The 12,572-nt window shown below is 42.3% G+C and overlaps 1 protein-coding gene and 1 pseudogene across 17 annotated transcripts in view; one reads left to right on the forward strand and one right to left on the reverse strand.

The window, feature by feature from the left end:
- Nucleotides 1-12,572, reverse strand: part of LOC132875630 (uncharacterized) — a 43,856-nt gene that overhangs the window by 27,495 nt on the left and 3,789 nt on the right. For 11 of the 17 annotated variants that reach the window (XR_009651864.1, XR_009651858.1, XR_009651854.1 and 8 more), the window contains exon 1: nt 4,214-6,050. The exons of 1 other annotated variant lie outside the window; for it this stretch is intronic. Coding sequence is in view for 2 of the 16 variants with exons in the window: in XM_060912553.1 (XP_060768536.1) it covers nt 4,214-4,237 (24 nt within the window). In the remaining 14 variants the exon portion in view is untranslated. Of the gene's footprint in view, nt 1-4,213; nt 6,051-12,572 lie in introns of those variants that run through there. 5 more of the 17 variants (XR_009651857.1, XR_009651863.1, XR_009651853.1 and 2 more) reach the window with 3 other exon arrangements.
- The window catches only part of LOC132875681 (trichohyalin-like), a 58,756-nt pseudogene continuing 50,471 nt past the window's right edge, over nt 4,288-12,572 (forward strand).

Raw genomic sequence — 12,572 nt, forward strand, 5'->3', positions numbered from 1 at the left:
ACTTCGAATGCCGTATGAGTGCGGTTTGATTGCTGCCCGAATACCACCCGAAGTCTGGTTGGAAGGTGCCTTGATTGCTGTACGAATTCACCTCAAATGCAGTCAGAACGCTCCCGGAATAGCTGCCGAATATGTTTAGAACGTCTAAGAATTCAAAGAGAATGCAGCTCGAATACTTAGAATGTACTTTGAATGCGCTTAGAATGTAACACGAATGCCCCAAGTGTACCAAGAATGCCACTGGAATGGTCCCCAATAGGGTATAAAATGCTGCCGAATCTAGCATTTTCATCAGTCTCAGCCCAGACACCATAGAGTCTGGACCCCTGGACCATGTTGCTTTGCTCCAGATTGCTGTCCTCTAGCAAGACCTGCTTGAAAGAGATGTGGAGGAGGCTAGGAGAAGAAACATTAGGAGGAGAAAACCCATAAGCAGGCTTTTAGATAGAGGGGCGTCTGGGCGTCTTTTCGACGCCCTGTACTGAAAAAAACAAGAAATTGGACGCCCTACTTTTTAGTACGACGCCCTAAAGACGCCCTAATATTTCCGCCCGTGTTATGTCCGGTAACTTAGCTGAATATGTTAAAAAATCGCCGAGTCTGAGCTTTCCGAGGATCTACAAGCTTTGTTGACACCGCCATTTTGGAAATTTCAGAAGTCTCGCTTTGACAGCTGTCTTTCCCGAAGACGCCCAGGGTTACCATAGCAACAGCACGAGCCCAGAGTACAAAATATAGGCACCCGCCGCAGAGCTACAGAAACACGCGTTTCTATGGCTGCACTAATTTCAAAGTTGTGAGAGCCCTCGTTATAAATAAATGGGTTATTAAATAAATTTGGTGTACAAAGCACTTGTAATATGCGTTCCCAGAGCAGAGGGGGAAAAGATGTATGCCTAGGAGACACTGGCATAAATATCCAGACAATATAGCCGTAGACTATATTGCCGCAGCTAAATGTGGAATGTAGTCTATAGAAAACCGGCCTTACCTGACATGTTATTTATCCCGAATAAATCCTGCATGCATTTCAAAGGTGAGAACAATTTGAAGGTTTTTCATACCTAAATGTAAATTTTTAGTACCTTGGTTTTTACCTTCTAGCTTTGTAATTAATGGGTTTCTATTGAAAAAACGAATACCATTATAATGTTTGAAGACTTAGCCATATTTCCTGTGTGTTTTTTTCTTTGTTATACTAAATCTTTGGACGCTAGCGGCTTTGAAAGCAAAACTGGTCAGCCGGGGTTGGTTGTCACACTGTGTTCGGGGTTGGTTGTCACATGTAATGCAATTGCAATAGGTGCACTACTGACTGAGACAAACACAGCTACAACAAGCTTTATTTATGTAGTATTCTGCGATCAGAAAGCTTTATAGCTAATTTGTCATGCTTAATATGCAACTCCAGCTCAAAAAATCCCAGAAATATACCCATTTTAATAATAATATTCATTAAAAATATACGCAGTTTGCAGTGTATTTTGTTTTGGTGTTCCCAAAGTTGATATTGTATTACCAATCTGTTATACCTACATGTATTTTGAATACATTTTCTTTAACATTTTTACATAATTCTCAAAAATATGTATGTATTTTCGGTTCCTGTACCGCCCCATTGAAATAACATTGTGACAACCAACCCTATAGGGTGTCACAATCTGTCAAAGTGTGTTTGACAGCCCATATCTTTTGAACACAACGACATAAAGTAGAAATACCACCTTCCAGTCGTACCTGAGACTTGCAGCTTCCTTTGTACATTGAAAGGGACCCTATTCATACTATTGATACAAGAATGTTGTAACAAAGGCAAAAACACTTGGCTGTATTGCTCAAAATTTGCTGTCAAAATGAAGGAAATAGCATTTGAGAGCATTAGAAATTTCAAAATTTTCCGGGGGAGTACCCCCGGAACCCCCTAAAACACTCGTGCCAGCGGCGCTCAACGCGCCGCTACACCTCGCCACATACAGTGACACCTGCAAAAAAGTTAGACTCCCTAAAAAAAAATCCTGCCTAAAAGCCTGCCCATAAGGTATCAGACCCGACCATGGCTGCAGCCAGTGGTGGAGTTCTTGACCTTGGCTCCCTTCTTCCTTGGCGGCATGATGTGAGAAACTTGGGGAAACTTTTTAAACTTTTTAAAACAATGGACAAAAGGTTGATGTTGAGCAGGCGACTCCTCAATGCAGACTGAAGTTCCAGCGGCAGCTAGCTGCGTTTTTATGCGATCAGGTGGTGTTCTGAATTACATCCGGAGTCATTTGAGGGCCAATCGGGATGTTCTGATTGCATGTGAGATGTATTTGAGCGGCAATCGAAATATTCAGACAGCATTCGAAGTGCATTCCAACTGAACTATTTTAATATCGAAATAGATTCTGTCAGCAATCGAGATGCACTTGAGGTGCATTCCAGGTCATTCAAGGCACATTCGGGACATTCTGGCAAGATTTGAAGTGGCTTGCCATTTTGATTTTTCCCTTGAACGCGATCAGAATATTTCGAATGCTGTTGGAATGCCATAAGAATATTTAGAATGCAGTCAGAATACACTTCGTATGCCGTTTGATATTTCTCCTCTTTGAATTCACCTCGAATGTTTTGAGCATGAGCAAAACATTCGGGCCGGCCACAAGAATGGGCTCGAATGTTTGGAATGCACTCAGAATTTTTATAATGCACTTCAAATATCCCAGAATATACGAAGAATTTTCATTCCGATAGCATTCCGGCTCATTCCGCCTCTAGTACGACTACCTTATAAAGGCACAATTTTTTTTTTCTGCTCACATACCTGATTCATCTCATCTCATCATCTCTAGCTGCTTTATCCTGTTCTACAGGGTCGCAGGCAAGCTGGATCCTATCCCAGCTGACTACGGGTGAAAGGCGGTGTACACCCTGGACAAGTTGCCAGGTCATCACAGGGCTGACACATATGGGCCTTTTCCACTACCCTTTTTCAGCTCACTTCAGCCCAACATGGCTTGCGTTTCGACTACCTCAGAGCAGCACGACTGAGCTCACTTCAGCCTTACTCAGCACCCAAAACTCGCATGGTTTTGGAGTGAGGCTGAAGTGAGCCAAACCGAGCCGAGTGGGGCTAGGGGCGTGAGGAGACACTCCCCTGTGCACTGATTGGTGAGGAGGAGTGTCCTCACATGCCCACACACGTCCCGCGAGCACGCTGGGAACCACCATCTGTAAACACCGTAAACCCGGAAGAAGAAGAATTACGACAAATTATGCGCCTCGCCTCATCTATACGCTCTTGCCAGTATCTGTTGGCGTTGTCGGTGACAACAAGCCACAGCACCAAGACCAGCACCATTAATGACTCCATGTCCTCCATGTTTATTGTTTACTATCCAGGTCGTGAGACTACCGCTTAAAAGATCACTGATGTCACTGTTTGCGCCGCCTAACGACATCACGTGACATCCACCCACTTTCGCTAACTCCACCCAATGTGTCCACCCACTTCCAGCCAGCACGGTTCAGCGCGGTTGTAGTCGAAATGCAACCCCAACAGCCCCACTCAGCTCGACTCAGCCCAACTCAGCACCGCACGGCTCAGCCCCACTCAGCCGCGTTGGTAGTGGAAAAGCTCCAGTAGACACAGACAACCATTCACATTCACACTTACAGTCAATTTAGAGTCACCAGTTAACCTAACCTGCATGTCTTTGGACTGTGGGGGAAACCGGAGCACCCGGAGGAAACCCACGCAGACACGGGGAGAACATGTGTAACATGCAGCAATGATCAAGCATGGCTTAATTAACAAGAATACTTTTAATATTTTAAGTTGAAAACTGTAAATGCTTTTTAATAGGAAGAACGTTGAATAAAGTTTGTTTTGAAATGAAATGGGTTTAAATGAAATGGTTTTGGAAATGAATTCCCCTTAGTCTCTCACTATAAAAGGTAATCTTCTTCACTATGTATTCTCTTCTTAACAAAAAAATGGGTCTTTTTAACCAAGAAAATGTTCAAGCAAAAATAACAAATAAAATATAAAATGAAACTTAAAGTTCGTCAGCAGACCCTTATCAAATCACCTTTGTAAGAATGATAAACCCAAAATTAAAGCACAAACAATACGTGCAGTTATACTTATTACGGGAGCAATCGCTCTGAATACCCAGTAAACAATAATTCAGTCTCCCAGTTCAATATTCTCACGTAAAAGTTCATGGTTTCCAACCTGTAGAATGCAATGTTTCCTCATAAAAGTTCACAGTTCCAAACGAGTGGGCTTACGTACAGTCTCTGTATCAAATGACTCTTCAAAACGACTGGTGGCAGGGTACTCACACACACCGGGCACCACCGTGGCTGGAGGGAGAGAGAGAAGCGGTCCAGGGACAGGCAGCTGCTGGAGTGACAACTACCGTACTACTTCCGCAAACAAACAACAATACTCAAACTTTCACACTTAGACTCCAACTTACATTAGCTAGCGTAAAACTTATTTTCTTCAGTGAGCCCAGTCGCACGCCTGCTTCTTCTTCTTCTTCTTTGGGGTTTTAAGGCAGCCGGCATCCTAAAAAGTTGCATTGCTGCCACCTACTGAACTAAAAACGTAGCGCACTAAATTCTACCATATAGGCCAGTGTCCATTAAAAACTGGAGAAAAGGTCTTCTTCCCTTCCCACTTGACCCCATGTCCAACACACTTTTCAGAGAAACCTCTTCCAGACCAATCTTCCTCAGCTGTCTGATCAGTTCTTGCCTTTGGCAATCGTATTTCCCACAAGAGAGTAACACATGTCGTACAGACTCCATTTCCTGGCCGGAAAAATTGGTGCATAATCCAGTCTGATGTTTTCCCAAAATAAATAAGGTACTGTTCAGAAATGTATGTCCAATTCTCAATCTAGAAATAATGACATTCTCCTTTCGTTTGCCTCCTCCTCTTTTGTAAACCTGACCTGAGTCTGTTACTCTACTAGTAAGTGAAAAAGGTGTCTGCCCTTCTGTTCTTGCTCCCAACGTGACTGCCAACTCAAAATTATCTCTTGCCATACAATGCTTTTACCCTCTGACTTAGATAGGTGTATGTGGACATCAATTGTGTCTTTTTTGGCTGCCTTCTTGGCCAACTTATCAGCCTTTTCATTTAATGAAATGCCCACATGTGCCGGGACCCATAAAAATGACACCTCCACACCCCTCCTCTTAGCATCCCTAATTTCCATCAGGACTTCATAGATCAAATCTTGTCGGCTCTTTGACAATCCCTTACCAAGACTACTGATAGCTGACATACTGTCACTACAAATCAGCACTTTCTTATTCTGGAATTGTTCGGCCCACTGCACAGCCATCAGGATGGCATATAGTTCTACTGTATAAACACTTAAAAAGTCTGAGGTTCGCTTACAAGCATGAATATTAAACCTTTGAACAATGAAAGCTGCACCTGTAACACCTATGTCTTGGTCTTTTGATCCATCAGTGAATACTAAAATATGATCCCTATATCTTTCACCCACATGACAATGAAACTCATGTACTAGATCTACTTCAGGATTATCACACTTAATTCTAAGCAATCCTAGATCAGTCTCTGGAGCCTCCAATTGCCACAAAGGTATAGAAGGCCACACTACTCCTAAACTAAAAGACTTATTAAGGACCTTCAATTCCTGTGCTACAACTTCCCCGGTCCACCCAAAGCTTAATAATCTTGCCCCCTCTCTCTCCCAACTTGGCTGAATTACACTTTTTACTGGGTGGCCAGGTCTCTGACCCATCAAATTCACCCAATAGTTTGCTTGAAGCTGTTTCCTTCTCAACTCAAATGGCATTTCACCTGTCTCCACTTGCAAGGAACAGACTGGGGATGATCGCACTGCTCCTGTACAAATCCTTAGCTTGGATAACATCCAATCCAGCTAACACTGATTTGGCTGCAGACCCATAAACTATGCATCCATACTCAGTCCTTGCCCTGATTAAGTAGTTATAAATTTGCTTCAGAGAGGCTACATCAGCCCCCCATTCCAGTCCAGAAAGACATCTCATTAAGTTGAGGACCTTTTTACTTTTATCTATGACTTTTGATACATGTTCTCTCCATGTCAGCCTTTCATCAAAGATAACACCAAGGAATTTAAAACTTTTTTTGCCTTTCTAGGGGGCTTCCATACAAATGCAATCGCAGACACTCATCAATTTTCTTTTTTGTAAAAAACACCACTTTAGTCTTCTCCACTGAAAATCTGAACCCCCATTTCCTACCCCAGTCCTCCACTGTACTGAGAGATTCCTGGACCTTCTTCAGGCAAGGGTGATAGCGTTCCGGCGCCGCGCCGGATTTCCGGCATACCGTGGCTGGGGAAAAAAAAAAAAATCTAGTTCGCCCATTGTCCTGTGTCATTCTGAGATGCGCAGATAGACAGTAAAGGGAATTCGGAATTCCCTTTACTGTCTATCTGCGCATCTCAGAATGACACAGGACAATGGGCGAACTAGATTTTTTTTTTTTCCCCCAGCCACGGTACGCCGGAAATCCGGCGCGGCGCCGGAACGCTATCACCCCTGTTCAGAGCATACTTTACATTTTTCCCCCTCTTCCACAGACTACCATCATCTGCAAACAGCGACTTTCCAATTCCTGGCTGAACATTATTAAAGACGTCATTAATCATAATATTAAACAAAAGTGGGCTTATCACACTTCCTTGAGGAGTTCCATTTTCAACCAAGCATTTTCTTGATACATCATTCCCTATCTTAACCTGAATGCTTCTCTTATTCAAAAAATCTAACACCCAGTTAAACATGTTCCCGCCAATCCCAAGTAAGTGCATTTTAATTAAAAGGCCATCAACCCACAGCATATCATACGCCTTCTCCACATCCAAGAAGACTGCCACCACAGTTTCCTTATTTAACTGTGCCTTCCTTATATCATCTTCTAGACAAATTATGAAATCAGTGGCACTTCTTCCCTTTCTAAAGCCACTCTGACAACTAGCCATAAGCCCCTTTTCCTCAATGAAGTGCATTAGTCTACCATTTACCATCAATTTTCCAAACTGAGAGGTTAATGCTATTGGTCTATAGTTTGCTGGATTGCTAGCATCTTTTCCTGGCTTCTTAATTGGTACAATAATGGCCTCCTTCCACCCTGAAGGAATTTTGCCTTCCTCCCAAACTTTATTCTATAAATTCAACACTTTCTGAATACTTGTATCACTCAAATGTGATAACATTCTATAGCAAATGCCGCCTTTACCAGGGGCTGAGTTTCTGCACTGCTCCAAAGCATTTCTCAGTTCTCTAATAGTAAAAGGAATGTTATATTTATCCTCCAGCTTTCCCTTCTTTTGGATAGCATCAGCATACAAACTCCTTGTTTCCTCTCTACTTCTTCTTTCTTCATCTGTCAGGTTCCTAGAACTATGTACTATGCTCAATGTGTTCACCATCATTTCTGCTTTTTCCCTGTTAGTGACAGCCAACTGATCACCATCTGACAAGATCGGGTAACTCCACTCTCTCCTATTACCCTCCATTCTCCTAATCATTCCCCACACATCATTAATGTCAACTTCACTCCCAATGGTGCTACAGTATTCCCTCCAGTATGCTCTTTTCCTCTGTCTTATCACCCTCCTCACCACTGCATGAGCCTGCTTATAAGCAATTAAATATTGAAAGTTATGCGTCCTTTTTAGCTGTCTAAAGGCACTGTTTCTTGCCCTCACAGCCTCATCACATTCAACACTCCACCAAGGGACTGCTCTTCTACCCAATCTTCCTGAGCTTTAAGGAATGGTGGCTGCTGCGGCCATAGTAATACTCTGGCGCAGTTCCATTTCATGGCTTTCAACATCTCCTGACTCCTGAACTGAGCTTATGTTCAAGTCAGCAGTTACAATATACTCCTCCCAGTCTGCTTTTCCAAAAATCCACCTCCCTTGGCCTTTCTTGATAGCAAACAGCCGTTTTGATAATTTTCAGTCAGGATTTCGTGCCAATCATAGCACTGAAACAGCGCTGATTAAAGTTATAAATGACATACGTCTTAATACTGATGCAGGCAAAACATTGGTCCTGGTATTACTGGACCTCAGTGCAGCTTTTGATACTACTGATCACAACATACTGCTACAGACCCTTTTCAGTCACGTGACCTTCGTAAACGCGACCACCATTTTGGACATGTAGCGGACTTCGGCTCGAATCGGTTTGAATGCGAGGAAGGCGACAAACGGAGAACATAAAAGAAAAAGGAGCGAGATGCAGAAAACACCTTCACTATCCAGCGACGTAGGGCATTTACAGGGCGAGCAGAGGGAGAGGTATTTGCAAAAATTGAGGTTAGCAGGCTTAGAGAACGACGTTTACCTGCTTCCACCAGGATTGTTCACTGACGTACGGAAGTACACGAAGCCCTCGTCTTTACCTGACTTCGGCCCACATGATCTGTATACCTATGTCGTTAAAAACCCATCGCCATACACATACACGCCAACGTCCGAGGTTCCGGAGCGCGCTCCGGCTTGCTCCCGGAGTGCTCCGGCCGAGGTTCCCCTCAAATTAAGCAGCGCGCGCCGGCTTGCTCCCGGAGTGCTCCGGCCGAGGTTCCCCTCAAATTAAGTAGCGCGCGCCGGCTTGCTCCAGGAGTGCTCCGGCCAAGGTCACGGAGCGTGCTCCGGCTTGCTCCGGAGCAAGCCGGAGCGCGCTGCTTAATTTGAGGGGAACTTCGGCCGGAGTGTGCTCCGGAACCTCGGCCGGAGCACTCGGGAGCAAGCTGGCGCGCGCTGCTTAATTTGAAGGGAACCTCAGCCGGAGCACTCCGGGAGCAAGCCGGAGCGCGCTCCGGAACCTCGGATGTTGGCTCCGGCAGCTATTTATACTGGATCCGGTGTAAATAGCTGCCGGATCATAATTACAGTAAACTAGTAAATACAGTAAAGGAAAAACTTGAGACTGAAAGGTTTTAACAGTCATCCAAATGACTGAACGTAAACATTGCTACAGTAACATACCAGCTACTTGTTGACATTAGCTAGTCAACAATAGCTACTACAGAAGAACAAAGAGGTTACAATGGGTTATTTTAACCTATTTGGTTACACACTCGCCGCCACAGAATGTTGACACCAATGTAATGCCTTTTCTGGCTAATTTTATTCGTCTTACCTCCAACAAAGTGGTCACTACACAAGCGTTGGTATGCCGCTATCCATCTTCTCCGTCGGTCAGCATCTACCGGGATCCGATAAAATGATAACCCTTGCCTTGTTTGTTGATGGTTACTACATCCAGGTGCACAACAATATAGTGGCATGATGGAAGTCTTGCTGAAAGTAAAAACTTTCTTTGCTGCCGTTCCTCAATGTTGGCTGTGGTAAACTACTGGTAGTACATGTCCAAAATGGCGGCCGCGTTTGTCGTGACGTCACGTGAAAAGGGTCCATATCGACTTGAACACTGGGTTGGATTGACTGGTAAAGTTATCAATTGGTTAAATTCATACTTAAAAGATAGAAGCTTCTCTGTTACTCTGGGAAATTGTTCCTCAACGTCAATGTCCTTGACCTGTGGTGTCCCCCAGGGGTTGATTCTTGGACCATTACTTTTCAACCTTTATATGCTCCCACTTGGGCAAATTATCAATAAAAATTCAATTTTGTATCACTGCTATGCAGATGACACCCAAATTTATTTTGCTCTATCACCTAATGATTATGCCCCCCTTGAATGTCTCTACCAGTGTATCGATCAAATCAATAGCTGGATGTCACAAAATTTTCTTCAGCTGAACACAGATAAAACAGAAGTAATTCTATTTGGAAAAAAGATGAAAGACTCAAGATTACCACTATTCTTGACACAAAAGGGATGAAAACTAAAGAAATGGTTAAAAATCTTGGTGTTTTCATTGACAGCGAGCTAAACTTTGACAGTCACATGAAAGCAATCACTAAAACGGCATTTTATCACCTAAAAAACATTTCCAAACTAAGAGGACTTATGTCAAAACATGATCTGGAAAAACTAATACATGCCTTCATCTCTAGTAGGGTTGATTACTGCAATGGCCTTTTCACAGGCCTGCCAAAAAAGACCATCAAACGACTTCAGCTGGTTCAAAATGCAGCGGCTAGGGTTCTCACACGAACAAAAAGAACAGAGCACATTACTCCAATTCTAAGGTCCCTTCACTGGCTTCCAGTAAGCTACAGAATTGACTTTAAAGTATTGCTGCTGGTATACAAATCTCTAAATGGTACAGGGCCCAATTACTAGGGATGTCCCGATCCGATCACGTGATCGGAAATCAGGCCCGATCACATGGTTTCAGACTCGATCGGAATCGGGCATTGCCTCCTGATCAGGGATCGGATATATATCTATATAATATATTCTCATTTTTAACACATCAATAGCTATGCGTTGGCACAGAGTGAGACCAGACCTCTTGTCTCAACATGGCAACATCAACGCGTGCGGCATGACATCACTTTGTAGCGGAGACGCTACTGGTTATTGGCTGCCTGTTGCCGGCAAAGTTGAACACGGAAGCAGTTCAAAGCGGAAAGCAAAGCATGAGATCATTTTTTTTTTTCGTTGGATGACAAAAGAAACGGGCTCAAACCTGAAAGGGTAGAAATGCTTGTTTTCATCAAGAAAAACGTTCATTTCCTTAATTGAAATTACTGTACACCACTGTGAGATGCGTTCTTAAAAGCAAATTACCGACACTGTGGCACTTTATTTTTTTTATTTGTTTACATTCCTGCCAGGTATTTTAAGGTTATTTTTTTTAATTTGTTATTTATTGTTCAAACTGCCTCACGTAAGTGCTCTGTTTGCTAACGGAGTTGTTGGATGTTAAAATAAGGTGTTAAATAAAAAATGAGGAACATCCTGGATCCATTTCTTTCCTCGTCTTTATTATTTTTTATGGAAGTATCGGATCGGGACTCAGTATCGGCAGATACTCAAAATCAAATGATCGGTATCGGATCGGAGGGCAAAAAACCTGATCGGGACATCCCTATCAATTACCTCTCTGATATGTTGCAGCGGCCTAACCCAATCAGATCTACCAGATCAAAACAGAAAAATTTACTATTAAAACCAGTTGCTAAAACAAAGTATGGTGAAGCACCTTTTAGCTACTATGCAGTACAGCTATGGACCCAACTGCCAGAGGACATTAAAAATGCTCCTGCTGTTGGCAGTTTTAAATCTAGGTTAAAGACCAAGCTGTTTTCAGATGCTTTCTGTTAAATAATTAATATTGTCTTCTTTTTTTATAATCTTTACTTTCTCTGCATGTTTTTAATTTACTTTAATTTTAACTTTATTCTATTTTATTCTTTATTCTATTCTGCTGGTTTCTTTTTTTTCTCCTCTTATTTCTACTTCATTTTATTATTTTATTTCTACTATTGTTTAATTCTTATTTTCTTTTAATTCTTTTAATTAATTGTTTTAGAATAAAAATTAAATTATTTTATGTAATTTTATTTCTCTATTGTTTACTGTTTTTGTTTTTACTTCTGTAAAGCACATTGAACTGCCATTGTGTATGAAATGTGCTATATAAATAAACTTGCCTTGCCTTGGCCAACGTCTGAGCTCAGCCTTACATCAATGCCTACTTTACATAACACTGGATAGTGATCACTACCAATAGTGCTGTCTCTATTCACTTCCCATTCACACTTTGGAGTCAGCCTATTCGATAAAAAAAGTTAGGTCTAGTGCTGACTCTTTACCTGTCCTAACATCAATCCTAGTCCCACTACCATCATTTAAGCAGACTACATCCACACGACAACGGCAACGAGATATTATTTAAAAATATATCGCGTCCAAATGGGCAACAATCAGTAAAATATCAGGTCCATATGGCAACGCAACACTTGCTGAAAACGATGCAATACACATGCCACACCTCTAGGGGCGCTGTAAGACGGTCCCTTCGGAGACACCAGAACAATAGAAGAAGTAAGGACGCATGCGCTAGAGCTGTGCAATATATCGTATTTTTATCACGATATCGATATTGGTGTCAAACGATATCAAAATTCATAATATCGATATGAAACGATTTTTTGTCATTTGTCGAAAGGGACGTGCACAATATTTCTACAATGGCAATAAAACAACAATAACATTGACGTGACAGTAAGGTAAAACGAACCCTTCTGTCCCCTAAGGCACACCGTAGCCTTGCATACGTCATCCATTCTACTCCCGCGATATCTCCGCAACAGTAAAAAATCAGTTCTTCTGTTTTCATACGTGTCGGGTGATTTGATATATTGATTTGTTAATATGTTGTTTGATTTGCTTGCTAATAGTTATAATAATACAATTAACATATATTTACGTCATATTTTTGGATGTGGGACTGGGTAATGTAAAAATGGCATCTACGGAAGAAAACAAGCACAACAATATTAGCACATATCCAGCTTGCTAGCTGTGTTAGATGTGTTAAACCGTGTGGATTTAAGTGGAATAATTGCGAGTCGTCCTGTGGTCAAGGCAGCGTTTTAAGGTAAGGCAATTTGGTTATTAATGTTGCCCGC

This window comes from Neoarius graeffei, chromosome 28, assembly GCF_027579695.1.
Source record: "Neoarius graeffei isolate fNeoGra1 chromosome 28, fNeoGra1.pri, whole genome shotgun sequence".
Classification (NCBI taxonomy): Eukaryota; Metazoa; Chordata; class Actinopteri; order Siluriformes; family Ariidae; genus Neoarius; species Neoarius graeffei.